This window comes from Lethenteron reissneri, chromosome 45, assembly GCF_015708825.2.
Source record: "Lethenteron reissneri isolate LAM-NWPU_2019-01 chromosome 45, ASM1570882v1, whole genome shotgun sequence".
NCBI lineage: Eukaryota > Metazoa > Chordata > Hyperoartia > Petromyzontiformes > Petromyzontidae > Lethenteron > Lethenteron reissneri.
Window position 1 is genome coordinate 2,348,195 of NC_083823.1, and position 23,321 is coordinate 2,371,515.

Here is a 23,321-nt window from a genome sequence, read left to right on the forward strand (position 1 = left end):
AATGTCACCGAGGAGGAGGACACGGGCGAGATGGTCTTGAAAAGAATGGGCAAGGTGGAGTTGAAATAGTGGAGTTGAGACCCGACCACGCTGTAGGCGATGGTATTGGCGATTTTGATGGCGATGAGTGGAAATAAATGACGAAGAGCCTCGAGGTGGTAGGTCGCAGGGCCACCGATACCAAGGGTCAGTTTCCAGGACACAATGAGGAGAGGGTGGTGGTGGACGGTATCGAAGGCAGCGGATATGCCTAGGCCGCGGAGCGTGACGATTGAACCGGAGGCCCCAGATGGAGGGAGACCGTCACCTTCGAGGGTCCTTGTCAGTGCAGTCTCAGTGGATCGTGGTGGTGGTTGGTGGTGGTGGTGGAAGCGGTCATGGCAGAGATGGTAATGGTGGTTATTGTGGTGCTGGTTGCGGCTGCGCTACGAACCCGGCAACGCGAGTTTGATTACCGCTCACGGCCAACAAAGTGACGAGTATCTGAACTGGTCAGCCTCAAATGAGTACCTGGTGTGGTGTGTAAACATCGCCACTGTGCTGACCACCCACCCCGTCGTGTGCCGTGTCGGCCTTCATAGGTGCTCGCTAACAGCACTTGCCCCAACAACCTGCTGAGGCTATACGGGGGATCTCTGTCTGTTGGATGGCGGTGGTGGTGGCAGTGTTACTGGCGGTGGTGTGGGGCGGTGTTGCCGACATCACGTGGTGTTGTGTACCTTGGTGGGAGCCGCGTTGCACGCGATGCAGCACAACAGGAAACGCTGAGGCAGCATGTGAAGTACTGAACGGGGTGCGGGTCTGTGGCTCTCAGTGGTTTTAATGCAAAGATTCCAGGAAATGTGAAGTCACCCCTCTGGAGCAGGGGCTAACAGCTCATTCTAAAATCGACTATATCATAGAATTTTTTTAAAATAATAGTGAGTATTGAATCTTGACTTAAAGCTTTCGTGACTGCAGGAATTCATATTCTTTGGGTCTTTCGCTGAAGCCACGTAGACATGAAAATAATATTAAAAATACAAATATCACGACGTTTCGATCGCAACGCAAGCAGTCGTCATCATGATGACCGAAAGACCCAAGGAATATAATAGTTAGTATTATTATAACCAGGTGTGACGAGAAGGGGAATGAAAGTGGATACAACTGGACTGCGTCCCCAAGCACAGGACGGTTACCCCAATATACGGGGTGTTTAAAACTCATGGACCCAATTTCAAAGCAGTATATTTCACGATGGCAACATGTCACAATGACACAAAAAGTTACAAACGGTTTAATGAGTTATCAAGTTTTACTAACCATTTTATAAATGTTCAATGTGCCCTCCACCTGCTGTACGGACAACATCGAAACGATAGTTGAATTCGTCCCAAACGCCTCTCAAAGTGTCTTCTTCCACTGAAGTCACCGCTGCCGTGATTCTGTTTGTGAGGTCATCCAGATTAGTCGCTAATGGTGGCACAAAAACACGGTCTTTGACGTATCTCCACAAGAAAAAGTCGCAGGGTGTGATGATGTCTGGGGAGTGATCTTGGGGGCCAAGAGTGTAGCGCTAAGTCTTGGGGTCCCGTGCGACCTATCCAACGTTGAGGCAGTGTGTCTTGCGAATGACTGAGGCTAGGGGCTGTTTGTGCGCTGGGAGAGGCATCAAGCGGTAATCATTTGAAACTCTATGCCCCGCCATTTCAAGTGGTAAGAGTTTCATTCATGGGCGGTTCGTGGTTGCAGAGATATAGCAATTAAAAATCCATATCTTTGAAACACCCTGTATAACAAGATTTGTTTTTATTTTACAAGATAGTTTGACGAGTAAAAAAAAATCAAACATTTCTCTCCGTGATAAGCGCTACACGTATGTTACACGGCGACGTTAGGTAATGTTGTGGTTAATATCTCGGCCGCCTATTTGATATTGCATTTTTTTTAAGTATTGCTGGCTGGAGGGAGGGAGGGACGTTCACGTCCAAAGTTCGTGCGGGCTGCTCGCCATTTCTGAAACGTATTTCTGCCTCGTCTCTGTGCCAGCAAACTAACAAAAGCACGTGTCTAGTAAATAATGCAACACGGGTGCAATCTAGGCCTCCGTCAATTTGCCCTTTTAACAATGGGAGATGGGAAGGCATGTGGGCATTGGGGGTCCCCAGGCAACACCATTCACCGTAGACCAATATCTCTCTCCACCAGCCTGATAGAAATAATGATAATAATGAGAATGGTATTACCTTATGAAGATAATCTTAAGTGTGCGGCAAAAGGGTCTCCACTGCCGAGTCCAGGTGAGGGGCATAGTTGCAATGTATTCTAGATTTGAAGCTTTCGTGACTGCAAGGATTCATACTCTTAGGTCTTTTCGGTCAAGTCACGTAGGTAAAAAATTATAATAAATAATATAAGAAATAATAGAAAAAAAATAATAAATCACGACGTTTCGGAGGCAACACAAGCTTCCGTCTTCAGGTGGAACAGTCAATTGTGCTGAAGACGGAAGCTTGTGTTGCCTCCGAAACGTCGTGATTTATTATTTTATTTCTATTATTTCTTATAATATTTTTATTATTAATTTTTTACCTACGTGGCTTTACCGAAAAGACCTAAGAGTATGGTTGCAATGTTACCGACCACAGAGTTTACATGTGTACGGGGATATCCGGTTGGAAAATGGAAATAGATTTTGTTGACGTCCGTTCAGTTTGCTGCAGATATAATTTCATGAAACGTTACTCAAATAAATACGAAGTGAAATAATATCTAAGTGCCTACATACCTGCCTGTCTGCTTACCCACCCAGCTACCTACCTTCTCACCCACCAAGCTACCAAACCTACCTACTCACCCATCTATCGAGCCACCCAGCTATCTACATCCCCACCCAATCACGCATCTGTTATTATTACCACGGGATATAAATAACTACATATCGGGATTGAGAAAGGCAGATTATTGCATGGGACATTATTAAAAGCAGCCAAGATGCCCGAGTGAGTCGAGGCTGCAGAGGCTGCGTACACACTCTGAACAATCAACATTTCACGTGTCTTTTGTAGAGTTAACCATTAGCTCTCTGCTCACGACTGTTAATCACTTACTGTCCTTTATCAATCGGCTGCTGGATGAAGGCATCCACTGCCGGCCATGGGGGTTGTTTGACCATACTTCACCGCATTGGTCAGTGCTGGTTGTGGAAAAGTGCCAGGATCCGTTTAGGTATGAGAACCATGCCCGTCCACCTTTGTCTCCCCAGTGCTAGCGTGTTTTATTTTTTACGCATTGCACCGGGTACGCAGTGAATGCTGAGACGATACAGGAAAGGTCCAGTTCTGGTATTCACTCGCCAATGACCCTAGCCGTGGATTGAGACGGAATTTGGGTCATCGGACTTACAGCGCAGTGTGCTAACCACTGCGCCACCGCTCCAATAACCTCTCCCTAATTGGAATGCAGCTCGCTTAAGTGCGATAAAGCACAGCGCTGCGCTCGCAATGATACCAGAACACGGGCAATTGCATTTAATAGATGGAGCAGGCCAAGAGATAACGAAACCCATTCGGACCAATGCAATGCCCCACACTGCACGGACCAATAACAAAAGCCAAATAAAACGACCGATGCAATCTGCAACTACTAATAGTAATTCAAATTTGTATAGCATCCATTGGAGCGGTGGTGCTGCGGTTAACACGCAACGCCACGAACACCCGCATTGTGAGTTGGAATCCCGGACACGGCTAACATCAGTGGTATCTGAACCGGTCCTGGGCACTGCCCCGCTTACTTTTAAAAATCCAAAATGATGTCCATCATGGTGAAGTATGGTGAAGCAACCCCCACGACTCCATCGTCCTTGGTAGCTGTGAACTGCGCAAGCTCAGATCAGAATATTTATTCACGCTGGAGGAATCTGATGAGCTACAAAGCTCTTCGTCCAGTGAATAGGGGCGGGTCTTTACCGTCTGAAATAAAGTCTGAATCTGGACGTCACTTGGACGAGCAACCACCACGCATGGCAGGCGACATAGGCCTGTAATTGTATCGTGTGTGTGGGGGTACAAGCAGCGGTTGAAACGAGTGGGGTTATGCCTCTCATTTCAAATGGGTTTCTATTCCTTCGGGTGTGCGCGACATTTCCGCAGAGGTGGAAACGACGGCGGTGAAGTCACTGCGCTGCTGCAGGGCCCACATACTGGCACTTGTACACAGGGCACTCTGCCTAGGGCCTACGAAAACTGTGTGAAAAAAATGGATCTTCTTCGATAAATATATCTCAAGGATAGGCACAATGTATATATAAAGAGCTGGAATCATGTTAATCGGGGTTTTTCCATAAGGTGAGAGAACTTAACACCTGAGATACAGTTTCTTTTTTCATTGCAAAATTAGCAAATAACATCTTCAAATTGTGTTTTTTTTCCCCGCACAATCTCATTCTCAATAGACAGGAGTGCAAGGGAAGACGATCGTTGTTGTCCTATGGACAAAGTACCGCGTGAAGCAAGCGGAGTCATATCAGCAGTCGTAGTAACACGAGGCAGCAGCAGTGGCAACTGCATAAAGTGGTGTCATCTGGTCCAACCCATGTGAGACTAGGCTCTAAGGAAAGCTGTCTCGGGCGTGGACCAATCAACTTCAAGGACAGTGCACATTATCAGAGTTATGTCTTTTGTTTGTATTATGACTGCAGGTATTGCGGTCTATGCAAACATGACTCCTTGTAAAAAGGTGTCAGTTTTGTTGCCAGATAGAAGGGTATAAACCAAATTATGCATAAAGTGATCACTGAAGGCCGACGAAACACAAGTGCCTACAGGGCCTACAAGAACCTTACTCCGGCCCTGCTTGTAGATTAACATCGCCACCACTGGGTACAAGCATCGACAAATGGACTGGCAACGTCAACCTTTGTGGGTTAGCACAGGGCAGCTGAGCAAAATTCTTTAAATTGTTTCACCACACTTTTGCGCTCCGAAGTCTACGCTCCCAGACTTTATAAACCTGCGCTGACCAGTGCGGTGAAGTATGACCGAACAGCCCCAGTGATTTGCACGTTGCCGACGAGCTGATACAATAACAACTGGCCCGTTAAGGTGGTGGAGGATACTCCTTGGTTCTTTCGGTAAAGTCACGTAGTTAGAAATAAAATAAAACAATTTCGATTTAAAGCTTTCGTGACTGCAGGGATTCATCTTCTTGGTTCTTTCGGTAAAGTCACGTAGAATGGAAACAATACAAATAATAAAATAAAACATAATAAAATAATTCTCACGACATTTCGGCCACAACGCAAGCAGTCGTCATCAGATGAAGACCAGGTCTGTCGGGGAGACAGCGTCATTCAGACGCTGTTTTATTTTTTTGTTTCCATTCTACGTGACTTTACCGAAAGAACCAAGAAGAAAAATAAAACAAATCACGACGTTTCGATCGCAAGCTTGTGTTGCGTTCGAAACGTCGTTATTTGTTTGATTTTATTTCTACCTACGTGACTTTACCGAAAGAATCAAAGAGTATGGATTCCTGCAGTCACGAAAGCTTCGAATCACGTGATGGGGGATCTTACGCGTGTGCGTCTGTGCACGAGATCTTTGGCCAGATCATTACGTGCACTACCCCATCCAAAAAAAAAATCCATGACGAATCGGAACACTTTATTTAAAAATGAATTGGCCAATCATCCAATTGCAGGAGCTTTTCTAATAAAATACTCAGCGGGGCTTTCCTAGATAATAATTTACATGAACATTCTATAATATAAAAAACTGAGCTCATTGAGCCATGAATGCTATTAAAATTGCACAGCTGTTGCAGTGTTTGATGGTCTCGGCATGGTATTTGTGTGTGTTCTGATAGTGTTAATCTGTGTGTGCATGTGTGTGTCTGCTCCTGTGAATGTGTCTGGAATGAATGTGCGTGCGTGCCCGCGAGTGTCTGTGCGGGTATGGATGCGTGTCTGTATGTTTGTGGGGAGGGGTGGTGCAGCGGTTAGCGCGCTGAGCTACGAAACTGTGACTATTATCTGAACTGGTGTGGTGTGTAAACATCACCACTGGGGAGACAAAGGTGACCAGGCGTGGTGCTGGCCACCCACCCACCCTCTCGTGTGCAGTGGCGGCACACACTTTGTCTCTGTACATCTGTACGTGCGCCATGTATGTGTGTTTATGTGTTAGACAAATACAAAGACCCCAGTGGAGCCTTCACAGATTGTTGGGGCAAGTGCTGCCAGCAAACTGAGTTCGATTCCCGCTCATGGCCAACTTGGGTGACATGGTGACATATCTAAACCTGTCCTGGCCCTTCAAGTAGGTCAATTTAGCAATCAGTTAGTACCGGGTGTAGTGTGTAAATACACAACGGCAATGGAGAAACAAAAGTGGCCGGAAGTGGTGTTCTCCACATCACCACCCTCTCTTGGGCCAGCACATTGTTCAGGTTATGCACAAGAGGCCTTTGTCTTTGTGCGTGTGTATATCCGTTACGTTCGCGTGCGCGTCTGCGCGTGATCTTTATTCCTTATTATCCCCGGCTCGATAATGAATTAAAGTACAATTTAATGTTTGGACCTGGGTGTGTGGGGGGGGGGGCGCGGGTGGTGGGGGCTACCAGATCCATCACCTCGTAATTCTGTGCGTTCACCGCAGATCGCCGGCACCAGGACGCACGCCGGCCCATCGCAAACGCGCCAACACCGCACCGACCCAATTTATTTGGCGCAGATATATTTTATCATTTAATATACGAAAAAGTACATTTCCCTTGGCAGCATTAAAATCACACGCCGACGTGCTGTCACCTTGTCGGTATTATTTATTTTTTAGCGCCGCAAACTATAATTTCCTTCTTTTTTGGGGGGGGGGGGATTCTTATTTTTTGAATCGCATTCCAGTTTTCGGGCAGGGCGCACCACTGCAGCTCCGGTAGACCCAGCTGCCCTGTCTCACGTATGACGGGTGGGTGGAGGGGATTGTGGTATGGGTGGTAGTGGCGGTGGTGTTCACGAATCCAATCTGCCTCTCCGTGAAAGCCCTCTCTGATCCGCGGTCTCATTTCTTCGCTGCGTTTTGCCGGCGCTAAAGCGATTTGCTTTGCGGAGTCACGAGGGTCGAACGCTCTGCTCGGTTGCCAGCCGCCGCTGTTATTCGCGAATGCCCTTCCACAAACACGCCAGGGCCATGTACTCATAACGATTTCATTTGTTTTTGTTCCACCTTATTTAATAAATAAATAAAAATATCGCGCGGATCCATCGCGGTTTTTTTTTTCAGTTGTGGCATTTTCTTTTTTTGGGGGGTGGGGGAGGTGGGGTCTAGGGGGCTCGGAGGCTGATGGGATGGGGGGTTTACCTCCTTGCTGTGTACACGAACGTGCGGCCAGCTGGTACATTTGAATATTCGTCACAGTTTTGGCTGGGGGAGGGGATACATTCCACAACAATGATGCCCGCTGCTATCACCTGCACTAAAAAAAAAATATTTTACTTACTACTGATTATGTTTCTACTTTGTTTTCGATATTTTCTGTAAAGCGGTTGATCTTTGCTCGAATTTCGATGAGCTCATTTTTGCTCTGACTTCCATTCGCTTCATTGCTCTGCTTGGTTTTTTTTCGTGATTGCATTTCGCCATTTATTTATTTATTTTGTGGTCCCGGGTCACTCTGGCAAATGAAACGAGACCCCGGTCTCTCCGGTTCTGGATAAACATTGAAAAATATTTGGATCTAGAACTTAGGGACTGACATCCTGTCGATTGAAAAGCCAGGCTTGTTGAATCGACGTATGCAATACTTCATGTGCTCTATGGTGAAGGCTCGTGAGTAACGGTTGTGAGGGAGGAAGGATGCCCACACAAGCAGTCTGTGTTCGTTCCCCATGTGGTAGGCGGGCTAGTACTACTTCTTCATCCTCCAACAGAATGAGCGGACAGAAAGGTCATGACAATGTATGCATGTTGAACTTCTTTTGCACCGTACGTAGCCAACCGTGCTTATCGGAGGTGCGGGGTAAGGACATGTAGATATGCTGTATACATAAATCATGGTTGCTTAGCACGGGTTCAAAAAGACCCAAAATGCCGAGTTGCCAGCCACGGACAGCACTATTGAAGGTGTAAGTGATGGCAGTTGATACGTTTGTTGAATTTAACAAGGATAGTAGGACTTGACCATAGAGACGATGGGAGGGAATTCCCATAAACACAGCGGATGGACAGCAGTCCATGTTTATTTTACATGGAGAAATAATGCTGAAGATCCTGGGCAGGTCTATTATCTTCCCAAAGGGGGGGAGGGATTCCTGAAATGTCAAGATTTTAAAATTAGGCCCTCCATTAATAATAACATTTGTGGTATTGTCTCAGGTAAGTATCAATAAGTACCCATTTTCAGATTCTCAGGGTGCCCTTCCCCCCATCCACTCACCTGCTGAAGCAGCTGCCCCCCCTCCACCTCCACCCCTCACCTGCTGCAGCAGTTGCCCCCCCCCCACCCCCTCACCTGCTGCAGCAGCTGCCCCCCCTCCCCCCCATCCACTCACCTGCTGGAGCAGCTGGTCCCTCCCTCCCCCCCCCCATCCACTCACCTGCTGCAGCAGCTGCCCCCCCCCCACCCATCACCTGCTGCAGCAGCTGCCCCCCCCTCCCCCCCCCATCCACTCACCTGCTGCAGCAGCTGCCCCCCATCCCCCCCCCACCCCTCACCTGCTGCAGCAGCTGGTTCTCGGGGTGCCCGGGTGCGGAGTCGGGGCCGACGCGCCGGCGCAACGTGTACTCGAGCAGCTGGCCACTCGCATTCACCACCAGCGTGTCGGGCCCCCCGTCCACCAGCGGGCAGTCCAGTCGGGGGGGCGGCGTGGGGGGGCCCGGGACGGACGCATAGCGGAGAGTCACGCCTACCAGCAAGCCTGGGGGTGGGGGGCAAAGGAGGGGGGCAAAGGGAGTGGGGGGGAGGGAAAGGGGGAGGGGCAAAGGGGAATTCGATAATTATCCTTGGGCGGATTGTAATCCCTGTTGCGGATTGAACCGTGTCCGCGGTTTTACGCTGCGAGGCTGCTCCTCACTCGTCGAGGGTCCGGGGCTCTGTGACTGTCGGTGCCCACGTGGCCACGGGCACCGGGGCGAAGTCGACCGACCACGCGGAGAAGGGAATCGGACGACGCCTCTTCTGCTCCTTCGCCCGAGCCGTACGTCGGTCGACCGTGAACGCGCCCCGATCGCCTCGATTGTTCGTTGGGCCAATATCTCTTGTAGGGACCCTCCTGTGTTACTCCTTCGTTCACTGCAATGTTGATGTGTTTGTCTCCGTTGTTGCTGCTGCTGCTGCTGTGCGCACGCAGCACCACGGATCTCCCGTGTAAAATAGACGGGCAGCTGGCTAAACGGGACCACCATCATCCGAGTAACAAATAAAAACAAAACTAAAATCTCAATCGCCTCGTTTTTACACAGAATGGGCTGCTGCTGCGTTGGCAGTGGTGCACAAGAACAGTTCACAGCAACAAAACCTCAACACGGTCACGTGTGGATCTTTTTTTTATAAGTACAATTGGGTGACGTTTCGGTCAATGGCCCTTCTTCACAGCGCATAACAGCACCGTGCACGTGCTACGAAGAGAGGCCGGTGGCCGAAACGTCGCCAATTATTTATTTCCCATTTTTAAGAGTGTCCGGTTCGTTACACACACAGACTGTTTGCATTGTCATTTCTTTTGCTTCATCGGGACTACTATTGCTGCACCCCCCATCCCCCCCCCCATTACGCCGAATTATTATATAGGGGGGTGGGCGGTGAAATATGTGAGGCTTTTCGTGTCGGCTTACGTTTAAAACAGAGTCCTGCATGGAGGACGAGGGTTGGTTGCCACCTGTACCGGATTTGACCCGGGTTTGACCCCGTACAATCCCAGGATTGGGTGGCAGCGGGACTTAGCTTGTACCGAGATCTGGTACCGATAGAGTTTTGCTGTGGTGACCTTTAATACAGAATACTGCACAGGTTGCTGTATATTACATTAGAGCTCGTGCTGACCGTTGCGGTTTTAAACGATGAACTTTATTTTTTTTTTATCAGATATGGGCCAACTGAGCAATAACGTACAGCTCTTTTTTCTTTTCGATTTAAAGCTTTCGTGACTACAGGGATTCATCTTCTTGGTTCTTTCGGTAAAGTCACGTAGAAGGGAAATAATAAAGTAATAAAAATAAAACATAATAAAATAATTCTCACGACGTTTCGGCCACAACGCAAGCAGCCGTCCTCAGGTGAAGACCAGGTCTGTCTGGGAGACAGCGTCTTCACCTGAGGACGGCTGCTTGCGTTGTGGCCGAAACGTCGTGAGAATTATTTTATGTTTATTTTTATTACTTTATTATTTCCCTTCTACGTGACTTTACCGAAAGAACCAAGAAGAAGCTCTTTTTCATAAGCAGACTGGCCGCAAATAATAGCTAAACAAAGTGGCTCATCATCACGCGGGCATGTATAGCAGCAGCCAAACACTCTAAACGTGTGTTTCCAAATGTGGAGGGGAAAAACCGGAGGACCTGGAGAAAAATCCACACGACCACAGGGAAAGAGAGAGAGAGGAGCATGCAGACTCCACATTTACAGCGGGCGTCAGGGTCGGGATCGAAAGCCCACGACCTCCGTGGTTGGGTCCGGGGTGGAAAATGTGGTGACCCGAGTGGACTTCCTTGGCAATGAATCATCGTTGGATCTGGCTTTCAATGGCCCAAACACTCCCACGGCAATGACCAAGGGGCCCGAGAAGAGAGAGTGGTGTTTGTTCTCCCAGGGAATCTCACTGTTTGCTATTTTTCATACACTGTACACATGATTCAGCGGAATGTGTTGTGATGCTCACCGAGCCAAACTCAAGGCGCCCCGATGAGACGGTGAGTTTCAGTAGTATTGGGTCAGGAGTGGCGTGGAAGCAGCCGATAAGAGACGCGCACACACACACACAGAGTTTTGCTCCAATAAGCACGTCGGCACAATCACGCTTGTCTTGCAAATAAACAAATAAGCCTGCACGTTTGGGAAATTACTTCCTCGCCCGCGTGTGCGCACCAGACGCGCGGTTGTGCGTGCATGCAATGGTGGTGGTGGTGGAGGAAGGGAGGCGGTGGTTTTGTGTGTTTGTAATAAAGGAACCGAACAAAAATGTATAATGATGGAGACAGGAAGACAGGCGCCGGGGGATGGTGTAGAGAAAGGATCAGAGACGCTCCGGGCGTAGCACAAATGAGAGGAGACGAGGAGAGGCTACAGGAGCCCACGTAATGTGAAGCTCCATCGGTTCGGGTGGGGAGCGGTAGTGTAGTGGTTAGCGCGCCGCCGAGGTGTGGCGAGGAGGGAGATAACCAGCTGCTCCAGCAGGTAAAGGCACGGACTTGTGGATGTGGGATTCCCGCTCACGGCCAACACCACCGGTGACGATTATCTGAACCGGTCCTGGGCCTCCCCTAGGTCGACTCAGCCCTCAAATGAGTACCCGGTGCAGTGTGTAAACATCGCCGCTGGGGAGACAAAGGCGGCCGGGCGTGGTGGCGGCCACTACCCACCCCCTCGTGTGCAGTGGCGCCACACACTTTGCCCGTTGCACATCTGTATGCGCGTCTCGCTAACAGCACTTGCCCAAACAGTCTGTCAAGGCTACACGGGGGACCTTTGTCTTTGTGGTGAGGAAGTGGTGGTGGGGGGGGTACATCACGAACACGTGACTCAGCGCGCGCGGGGGGGGGGGAGTGGGGGGGGGTTACAAAGGGCCCCGCGTGTTGCGGACGGACACGTCGAGAATTCGTGCCGATAAAACCCGCGCGTGCTCCTCAGGCGCGTGAGAGCCTTAAAGAGCCGGGGGGGGAGGGGGGGGGGTCAACTTCTCCACCCACCCCCACCCGCCCCTCGCCACCAGCCACCGAGCGACCCCTCGTTACCCATCGCCGAGTCGCGTGCCGAATCCCCCTGCGGACCAAATCAGCTGACGCCGCCGGCTTGAGAGCAAAAATCCCGGGGCCACTCTCGACCGGGACACCCCCCCCGCTCCGACCCCCACACCCTCCCCACACCCCCCCACACCCCCCCCACACCCCCCCCCCCCAGACCCCCCCACTCCGACCCCCCGAACCGCGAACCGAAGGAGCAGGCGATGCCCCCTCTGCTGCCGCGTTGCCTGCTGGAGGATCCGTGCGCGGATGATGATTCAAGCAGTGCTACTCAAGAGGGGGGGAGGGATTCTGCACCCCCTCCCGTTATTGATCTGACGTCATTGGAGCGCCACGGTGGTGAGATGTTAACTACCTCGCCTGGTGTACAGGAGGTCGTGGGTTCGATCCCGACCCTGACGCCTGTTGTATATTTGGAGTTTGCGTGTCTCTCTCTCCCCGTGGTTAGATGTTAACTACCTCGCCTGGTATGAAGGAGGTCGTGGGTTCGATGCCGACCCTGACGCCTGCTGCTGTATATTTGGGTCCTCCGGTTTTCCCCCGCACATTTAGGAACATGCGTTTAGAATATTTGGCTGCTCTATATTTCCACGTGATAAGCCACTTCGTTGAGCTATCATTTGTTGACAGGTCGCTTCTGAAAAAGAACTACATAGCTCAGTGGGCCTTATCTGGCAAAAAATAATAATAACAGTTTAAATAATTTATAGTATGACGTCAGTTGGTTTGATGAACACAAAATTAATTAATGAACCAGCTAATTTCTCACCATTCAAGAGCCAATCACACGTGGGCTTTTATTTTGATTGATGGTGTCCATTTTTTCTATGTGGTTACTCTTTGGGGTGCCCCTTTTGAATGTATGGTTGTGCAACAGGACTTTTATTTTGAATGGTTGCCTTTATTCATTCACATTTTTGCACTTTAACTTTGAGAAGTGTCCGTTTCTTACTTTAAACAGTACAATAATTGTCCATTCAAGGGGGCTTTTATTTTGATTCGGGTGTCCATATACTGTAATTCAATTCTAGAGTGTAGAATGTCCCTCTCGTACATGTTCATGCAAGGGTGCTTTTAATTTGAAGGGGTGCCATATCTCTTTACTGGTACTGTTTATATATTTGCAGGGAATGACTCTTGTCTTGAGCAGGCATCCTTGGGGTGTCCATCTCTTCAATATGCCCACACAGCAGAGCTTCAATTTTGAAATAGTATCCCAACACTTTATACATTCAAACAAGAGGCCCTTTATATTTGGGTGGGTTTCCACATCTTGCATGCACATAATAGGGCCTTCTTTGTGAAGGGGTGTATCTCGCACGCGTTGCTTCACGTTCACGCAGAGGGAATTTTGAAACAGTGGCCATCATTTTCATCAGAGTGGGTCATTTAAGTTTTTTTAAGTTAAAGTGACGGCACGTCTAACCGATTCTGGTGGGGAAAAAATCCAGGTGTCAGAATTCATCATTTCAGTTTGACTACTCGCGAGCCGTGTGTTGAACTTCTTTCGCGCCGTACGTAGCCAATCATGCTCATCGGGGGGACGGTGCTTCTTGAAGAAGCTCCCAGCACGTGGCCACGATGCGAAACGTCAGACTTCGTGCGTAGGAAACACGCGGCCCAACCTCGTAAAGACATCGGGGAGCAACTCACTTGGGAGCCCCGTGAAATCTCATTCAGCGGGCGAGTCCTCTTAACAGGAGGGTCACGGCATTGTGAATAGCCACTACGTCCCATCGGAGGACACCGACAAGCAACGCTTTAAATACAATTGAGCGACGGACTAAGCAACAACAGAAAACGTTGGAACAATTTGGAGCAAAGCTGGCGAGAAAAAAACAACGTTGTGGGAGTTTTACAGCGAAGTCACCTTTTCTACGAGCAGAAACGGCCATTGAGCGACGTGAAAAAGAACCGGTTTAGTTGATGAGAGTCGTGGAGCGGGCAATACCCCCCCCCCCTTGCACCCCCCCCCCTCGCGCCCCCCCGCGCCCCCCCTTGCACCCCCCTCGTACCCCCCTTGCCCCCACCATCGCCCCCCACCCCTCGCCCCCACCCTTCGCCCTCCACCCCTCGCACCCCCCTTGCTCCCCCTCCTCGCACCCACCTCACGCAGCCCCCCTCATACCCCCCTCGCCCCCCACCCCTCGCACCACCCCCCTCACCCCCCACCCCTCGCACCCCCCTCGCACCCCCCTCGCACCCCCCTCGCACCCCACCCCTCGCACCCCACCCCTCGCACCACCCCCCTCACCCCCCACCCCTCGCACCCCCCTCGCACCCCCCCCCCCTAATTAGCAAGGGTCTAGGGCTGGCAAGCTCGAAGCAGGTCTCACTCCGTGCGCCTCGACAAAGACAAAGATCCCCCGTATAGCCTTAAGTTTAGCCTGTAACAGACTGTAGGGGCAAGTGCTGTTAGCGAGCACCTATGAAGACCGACACGGCACACGAGGGGGTGGGTGGCCAGCACCACGCCCGGCCGCCTTCGTCTCCCCAGTAGCGATGTTTACACACCGCACCAGGTACTAATTTAAGGCTGAGTCGACCTAAGGGAGGCCCATGACCGGTTCAGATAATCCGTCACTGTTGTTGTTGGCCGTGAAGCAGGAATGGAACTCGGCTTCGTAGCGCAGCGCCGCGCTAACCGCTGCACCACCGCTCCCCCACCAGCAAGCACGCATGCTCATAAACCCCCACCCACCCACCTGCTCCCCTCCGCCAACATTAAGAACATGACGATCTCGCGAGCACAGCTATAAAGATGACGCATTCTATTTGCTGCTGCTGCTACCCGCCGCTAGCACGGGGTGCCCCTTCGAGGCCCACGGTCAAACCTCGCGTGTGCGGCTTGCTGGCGGAGCTGAAGAGCGCGAATCGGCCTCACTTGTTTTCATTTCAAGTCACTTGTTTTTCATTTCAAGTCAATTGTTTTTTTATTTCAAGTCAATTGTTTAAAATGTCAAGTCACTTGTTTTTCATTTCAAGTCACTTTTTAAATTTCAGAAAAAAATTTCTTTTAAGTCACTTTTTTATGTAAAGTCACTTGTTGTTATTAAATAAAAATGCGTGTCGTTAAACCCGCCACCACCCGGCACAGCCAATGAGTAAGGTTTGTCACGTTAGCAAAACGTGTCAGTTCGTTACTAGTCCAGCACCACCGGTTGGTGTCGGAGAGAAAACCCACGACATTTACAATCCAGTAATAACAACCAGCATCATCAGGTTAGACAGCCAGAGTTGTGGAGAAATCCGCCTCCTGGTTCGGTCTTAAATAGAGTGGAGGGGGGGGTAATGCGCGCATATAAATTACCATTCATTACCGGTTGGGTTATTCATAGGCTAATCAACATACGTTATGCATGCACATTATGGCGGGTTTAACGACACATTTATATTTTATATTTACGCGATCTAACCGAAAAAAACCTCGATTATGGATAGCATTGATCGCGAAGGGCTACTCCGTGTTCAACTGACTTGTTATTGTTGTTGTCCCGGGGGGAGGGTCCCCAATAGTTTCCTTCTTGGGATGTTTGGCCACTTCGTTGTTTATTTGTCCTTGATTATTATAATTGTTGTCATTATTATGACCTCTTGCAGTTATTAACCCAGGAAATGCCCCATCGAGTCTGAGGATTGTTCTTCAGGATGGGCCGTGCTGAACTTTGCGTGAAAGCGTGCGACGATTGCTACGCGTTTACCCAATTAAGTATTTCGCGGTGTCATTAAAAAAATTACGATTTTAAACATTAAAAAAACAACCCACCACGTATACCAAGCTGGCTTTCACGAATCAGCTCACCGACCATGCTGCAATCTCCTGAACCCGCCCAACAACCCAGACGCGGTTTCGAAAGCGTCACACAAAAAACGAAATCCCTTCCTGCATTGGATCTACCAACCCTGGCCTCCAGAGCACCAGATCCCAGGTTCAGAGCAGCCACCGCGACATAGCCTCCGGTGTTGTTGATACACAGCGCTCACAAACACCGTGTCCGTGCCGCCAGTACACCGCGACCTGGACTCGATGGGTAAATAAAGCTGCAACAGAGTTTATCAGCTGTGTGTGAGAGTTCAAATCGTCGCCCTCATCAGGGTGCGATTTTATGGGGAGAAGGGGGATCTACCTTGGCTCTAATTTTTACTATTCCCCCATGACTGCATTTTCAATTATCATCCCCGCCGCTGGAAGGGAGGTCATGAGGTAGGGGGAGGAACATTTATATATTACCCCTCCGCCCCATAGATTGTGAACACCACAAAACATTAGTCTTGGGACTCAGCGAGACGTGCTACGGTAGAAATACATAATTCTAATTAAAATTTCAAAGTGCATATACCACAACGAGGCGATAACACCTGTTACGTGTAACATTATGATTATTTTCAGCTATTGTCAATCGATTATGAAGGCCTCGCCATGCCGTGTCAGCCATTGATTGACCATACTTCACCACGCTGGTCAGTGCAGGATGTTGGAAACCTATTTGGACAAATCTCTCCCTGGCCATTATCAATATCGTCGTGATCATCACCACCATCATCAGCAACATACACTCAATGGTCGACAAATGATGATCATCAAAATCAATTAAAATCATAACGTCATCGTCATCTCAGTAATGCCGCTACCACCAATCACCGTCATTATTGTCATCATCGACCAATCAATCATCAGCAGCATCAGCATCATCATCGATGAACATTAACAACACCAGGATCATCCAATCGGTCATAATTAATCAACCAATAATCGTCAATGACCATCATCACAGCCGTCATACTCATCATCATCGTTGCCCCTGCTAGTGTTGGTAAAGTTAGTACCACGTGTTAACATCTGCACCGCTTTTATGGATGAAGACAGTGACTGAGCTATCGGAAGACTGGGCCCCGTCATGGGAACGTGGAATAAACAGCACTAGCTTAAGACTGCCGACAGATATGAACGCTACCCAGCGCGATTTGACGGCGCGTTTTGACACGCTATCAGTGGGCGTGGATTGATTGTCCATTACCTAACCACGTGGGAGCCAATGAGATTCATTATCGCGTTTGCACGGGAGGACAGGGAACCGGTAATTATGTCATGGGTAGAGCCGCAGCCCTGCAGCTGCCTGCCCACGTCACTGCTGGCGGAAGAAGGGCACGAGGAAGCTCCGTTCGGAGAGCGTCTCCGCGGAGAATTTGGCCTCCTCTCCCCACGCCGGACAAACGTGTCGGAGAAGGCGGCGAGTAGCCACGCTTTACCCCATCCACCACGTGGGACATACGGCATGCCAGTCAATCGACCGCAAGCGGGATTAGGAGGTGGCTTTTGCCTTCGTCAGCTGATAATCATCACGCGCGAAACGTGTCCCCGTGGTTTCGAGAGCGGGGATTCTAACGGTGGTGTTCCATTCCGAGTGGCTGGAGATGTACAATTAACCACGGGCTCAGTGAGAGACGTAACAAGACGCCGAGACGTCACTTCTCCACTCCTATTCATTCACAAGGAGCAGGCGACTTGAGTTGTTTTTTTTTGGCGCGCCGCGGTGGCGAGATGTTAACTACCTCGCCTGGTATGCAGGAGGTCGTGGGTTCTATCCCGACCTTAACGCCTGCTGTATATACGGAGTCTGCGTCTCTCCCTCTCCCCGTGGTCGCATGGATTTTTCTCCGGGTCCTCCGGGTTTCCCCTCCACATGTAGAGACAAGCATTGAGACTATTTGGCTGCAATAAAATGTCCGCATGATCAGCCACTCTGTCAGGCTATCATTTGTGGCCAGGTCGCTCGCTTCTGACAAAGAGCTTTAACAGCTCAGTGGGCCTCACCTGGTAAAATAAAATTTTAAAAAATGTTTAAATAGTTTACACGTCCCATAGGGCACACGGTCTCCTATCCTCTGAGATTGGGTGAACTGGCGTTATAATGTCGCGTTGTGGTGGGAGGGGGGTGCAATTGGCCGTACGTTTGGCTATGTACGGTGCGAAAGAAGTCCCACATACATAGGCACGCCGTAGGGAGAAAATGCAATTAGCGCGCGCCTATTAGGTGGCCGTCCATAAATGACGTCACGCGATTTTGGACGATTTTTGACCCCCCCCCCCCCTCGTCACACGGCGTCACAAAAAGTCAGACCCCCCCCCTCAAATATGACGTCACAGAGCTCTGCCCCCCCCCCCCCAAAATAAAACTGCTTCAAATCGCTTTAAACTATTGTCATTGTAGTGCGTATTTAATGTGGCGCTGCACTCTGATGTTGTAGGAGAAGACATTTATTTAAAAGTCTATTTAATTAAGTAGAACGTGTTGTCTATATTTATTTAAAGTTGCGCATTTTAATGTGACGTCACATTTCTCAACCCCCCCCCCCCCCATCGTCACACATCGTCACAAATGTCTGACACCCCCCCCCCCCCCACCTAGGTGCGTGACGTCATTTATGGACGGCCCCTTAAGGCCCGGCCGACGCATGGTGGCTTGGTGTGGCCAGCACCGCGCCGTGGTATCTCCCCAAGTGCTGACGTCTGCACACTGCAGCAGGTATTTACTTAAGGCTGAGTAGACCTAGGGGAGGCCACGAAGACGTGTCCTGGTGGTACTGCTTGCACGCTGATGCTGTACGTGGCGTGGAGTCGAGCACAGGTGGTTGGGCATTGTGAGAGCAGTGCGCAAACCACTGCGCCACCGCTCCCAATGTGCACACTTGCATATAACCGTAACCTGCAAAAAAACAAAGATCCCCCGTATAGCCTTAAGAGACTGTAGGGGCAAGTGCTGTTAGCGAGCAGCACCTATGAAGGCCGGGCACGGCACACGAGGGGGTGGGTGGACAGCACCACGCCCGGCCGCCTTTGTCTCCTCAGTGGCGATGTTTACACACCGCACCAGGTACTCAATGAATGCTGAGTCGATCTTGGAGAGGCCCAAGACCGGTTCGACATATTCGCTGTCACCGTTGTCGGTCGTGAGCGGGAATCGAACTCGGGTGGCCGGGTGCGTAGAGCAGCGCCCTAACCACTGCGCCACCGCTCCCCACACACACAGCCATAACACAACAACCGCCATTCGCCACTAAGTGGCGGTGACGTCACCACGATGCTTGTGCCAGGCCAAGTGCACCTTGAGGCCACGTGAAGTGTCGAAAGCCCGCTGGCAGGAGGTCACGGGGCAGACCCAGGTGCCACTGGTCGACTGACCGAGATGACCGAGATGACTGGCTGATGCACCACCTGTGCCCCCTACTGTGCCAACTTGCTGTGCTTTAGCCACCCGGCGCTCCGCTCGTTGTTGTGAGCGTCGCTCCTCCGCCCTCCGTTGTTGTTGGAGGGCGACTGCCTCCAACTGCCCAGTAGCGTCCTTCACGAGCCTCCTCCACTGAGGCCGATCTTGACACCGCTGGTACCAGTCATCGGCAAGTCCACTCAGCTCCACGTCCTCCTGTACCACATCACTCCATCTCTTCTCCAGCCCGTGCCGCGCCCGTCTAGCCCCCTCGATCCGGCCGAACAAAAGCTGTTTAGGCATGCGGTGGCTGGGCATGCGGGCTACATGACCCAGCCAACGCAGCCTTGCCTGCCGGAGGAGCTCACTGATGGGACTTTGCCCAGATCTTTCAAGGATTTGTGAGCTCCTCACACAATCCAGCCTGGTTAAACCCAGGATGGATCGTAGGCAGGCCAGCCTAAATGTTTCCAACCGGCGAAGATGCTCCACCAGGGGGGTCCACGTCTCGCAAGCGTAGAGAAGGGAGGGAATGACCGTGGCCGAGAAGACCTGAAGCTTCGTGCGGAGCGACAGACCAGGTAGCTTCCACACAGCGTTACGCAACCGATGAAAAGATATTGCCGCTCGACTGATTCGGAGTGAGACCTCTGCTGATAGACTGGAGCCGGTCATAAGCACACTGCCCAGGTATGGGAAACTCTCCACTCTCTCCACAACTGCCCCATCACCAATTGGGAGTTGTGGGGGTGGAGTGTCCGATGGTACAAAATACCCAGGCAGGTGCTTGGTTTTGGTGGGGCTGATGGTAAGGCCCCACCTCTTAGTGGCACGCTCCAGTCCCAGCAGCAGCGCCTCCAACTCCTCTTCTGAATGAGCAGCTATTACCAAATCATCGGCATACATAACGTGGTTGACCAATAGGGAGCCATCCCTTGATCGCACCCGGGCGTCGATCAGCCTCCCATTATATCTGTACCAAACGGAAATTCCCCCGGTACAGCTATTGAAGGCTTCACGAACTACGCGGTCAAAATAGATGTTAAATAATGTGGGAGCCAGAGGACATCCCTGTCGCACCCCAAGGTGTACAGGGAAAGGCTCCGACTCCCGGCCACGTAGTTTTACCCGGGCCCGCTCACCATCATGAAGGTCCTTAATGATCGTGAGCAGAGGGTCAGGGACTCCGAAAGCACGAAGAACAACCCAGAGTCCAGTCCTACTGATGGTATCATAGGCCTTGACCAGGTCAATAAAGCAGAGATGTAGGTCTTTTTGGAATTCCCTACACCTCTGCTGTAGCAGACGGACAGAAAATATGGCATCTGTGCAGGACCGCCCTTTCCTGAAACCGCATTGGGGCTCCGCAAGCCCCTCCTCAGCGTGCCTAGCAAGGCGATGTTGAATAATCCTTGCCAGGACCTTACCCGGCACACTGAGGAGTGAGATGCCCCTGTAGTTGTTACAGTCTGTGCGGTCCCCCTTCTTAAAGAGGGGGACCACCAGGGCATCCTTCCAGTCCTGCGGAACCCGTCCAGTGGTCCAGACTGTTGTTATGATGTCATATAGGGCAGTCTGTGCACAAACGCCACCCTCCCTCAGCATTTCGCTTGGGAGATCATCTCTGCCCGGTGCCTTCCCTGGTCTCAGACTCCGGATCGCCCTCAGTACTTCCTCAACAGCTGGAACCTCAGCCAGCCACTCACAGGGGGTGACCTCTTCCAATATTTGAGGCACCGCAGCCTCAGCAGGGTTATCCCCACTTTGTGCCATGATGTTTTCCTGGCTGAGAGAATTTCCCTCCCCCAGGACCTCACAGAAATGCTCAGCAAATCTGCAAACCTGTTCCTGGGGGTCGGAGATTGGATCACCGTTTTTTCCTCTAATGATGGTAATAGGTGTGGCGCTGCAGGTTACTTTTTTGATGGAGTTAAATAGTGATTTGTGATCACGGGCCACTGAGGCAGACTCCATCTCCTCAGCAACCCGCGACCACCACCCATCCTTACAACGCCTTACGGCTCTCCGAACTTCCGAGCGAAGGCTGCGGTAAACCTCCTCATTCTCTGACGTGGGATGCTGTAGGCGATGAGAGTGGGCCTGTCGCTTTTTCTCAATTAACCTGAACACCTCCTCTGTCAGCCAGGGTTTCTGGGGAGGTCTGGACCGCGTACCCAAAGCAGCCATTGCAGCTGCATGAGTCACAGTCCTAAACCTCGCCCATTTACCCTCGACATCAGGTGGAGTGGGGGACGATGCCAACCCCAGCTGACAGTCCTCTTCTGAACAGCCATAACACACGCACGTACACACACACACGTGGGCACACCGACAATGAACCGACAATGAACACGAAGCGTCAACACGGAATCACCAAACAAAGAGAAAGATCCCCCGTATAGCCTTAGCAGACTATTGGGGGCATGTGCTGTTGAGCGAGTAGCTATGACGGCATCACCAGTAGCACCATCATCATCGGCATTGTCAGCCTGCACTGCCATCAGCACCAGCGTCATCAACACCAGCGCTACCATCATCATCATCAGCACCAGCAGCACCAGCATGCACCACTACCCAGCATCGTCAGCTTCACGACCATCACACTCACCAGCAGCACCACCATCATCACATCACTAGCAACATCACGAACACACCATCACATTCACCACCAGCACCACTACCACCACATTCACCACCACCATCACTAACACCACCACATTCACCACCACCAGCACCATCACTAACACCATTACATTCAACAGCACCACCATCACTAACACCATCACATGCACCACCATCACCAGCACCATCACATTCACCACCACCACCATCACCACCACCACCACCATCGCCACGCGTCTCTCACCGTAGATGAGCGCCAAGCCACTCTCGTGCAGGTAGCGCACGCGCCGGTGCTTGAAGAGCCAAGTGGTGAGGATGGTGATGATGAGCAGCAGGATGAAGACCAGCAGGTTCACGCTGTCACGTCGATGGCTCTCCTCCACCCTCTTCTCCCCTCGGGCTCCCGCCGCTGCTGCTGCTGCGGATGCCGCTGCTGCTGCTGATGATGCCGCCGATCCTCTTTGCGCTGATGCTGCTGCTGCTGCTCCTGCTGCTGCTGGCACTTCGACAAAAGTCAGACGACGGTGGGAATATATCTCAGGGCCGGCGGCCTCTTTGTGGGGGGCGATCTGTTGAGCATCGCGCGGGCCGACGAGCCCCCCACCACCGCGGAGTGAGCCCCCCGCGCAACAATGCAGGGAGAAAGACGCGCAGAGGAGAGGCAGCAACCGAGCGGCGAGCAAAGACCTCCTCATCCTGTCCGCCATGGCGAAGACCGAGAGGGGGGGGTGCGTGTGTGTGTGCCTGTGTGTGTGTGCCTGCCTGTGTGTGTGTGTGCCTGTCTGTGTGCCTGTGTGTGTGACGACGTGCTACGGTGCTAGTGGTGAGAGGGAGGAACGGGGAAGGCGATGCGGATGAGGGGGGTGGAGGTGGGGGGAGAGCGCCGGACGGAGTGAGAGCGGCGCCGTTGTGCGATGGTGCGCGGTGTGCTAGTGGATGATGATGTATGTGTGTCTGTGTGTGTCTGTGTCTGTGTGTGTGTGTCTGTGTGTCTGTGTGTGTGTGTCTGTGTGTGTGTCTGTGTGTGTGTCTGTGTGTGTCTGTGTGTGTGTGTCTGTGTGTGTGCGTCTGTGTGTCTGTGTGTCTGTGTGTGTGTCTGTGTGTGTCTGTGTGTGCGTGTGTGTGTGTCTCTCTGTGTGTGTGTGTCTGTGTGTGTGTCTCTCTGTGTGTGTCTGCGTGTATGTGTGCGTGTGTGTGTGCGTCTGTGTGTGTGTGTGTGTGTCTGTGTGTGTGTGCGTGTGTGTCTGTGTGTGTCTGTGTGTGTGTCTGTGTGTCTGTGTGTGTGTGTGTGTCTGTGTGTCTCTGTGTGTGTGTGTCTGTGTGTCTGTGTGTCTGTGCGTGTCTCTGTGTGTGTGTCTGTGTGTGTGCGTGTATGTGTGCGTGTGTGTACGTGTGTGTGTGTGCGTGTATGTGTGTGCGTGTCTGTGTGTGCGTGTCTGTGTGTGTGTGTCTGTGTGCGTGTCTGTGTGTGTGTGTCTGTGTGTGTGTGTCTGTGTATGTGTGTATCTGTGTGTGTCTGTGTGTGTGTGCGTGTATGTGTGCGTGTGTGTGC

The 23,321-nt window shown here is 51.3% G+C and overlaps 1 protein-coding gene across 2 annotated transcripts in view; it reads right to left on the reverse strand.

Moving 5' to 3' along the window:
- Positions 1–22,679, reverse strand: part of LOC133353785 (sodium/hydrogen exchanger 9-like) — a 51,367-nt gene extending 28,688 nt beyond the window's left edge. The window contains exons 1-2 of one of the 2 annotated variants that reach the window (XM_061570184.1): positions 22,014–22,679; positions 8,697–8,899 (exon numbers count right to left, since the gene is read on the reverse strand). In XM_061570184.1, the coding sequence (XP_061426168.1) occupies positions 8,697–8,899; positions 22,014–22,476 (666 nt within the window). In that variant the 5' untranslated portion in view covers positions 22,477–22,679. The remainder of the gene's footprint in view (positions 1–8,696; positions 8,900–22,013) is intronic. The other variant, XM_061570185.1, reaches the window with a different exon arrangement.
- Between the last annotated feature and the right edge of the window lie 642 nt (positions 22,680–23,321).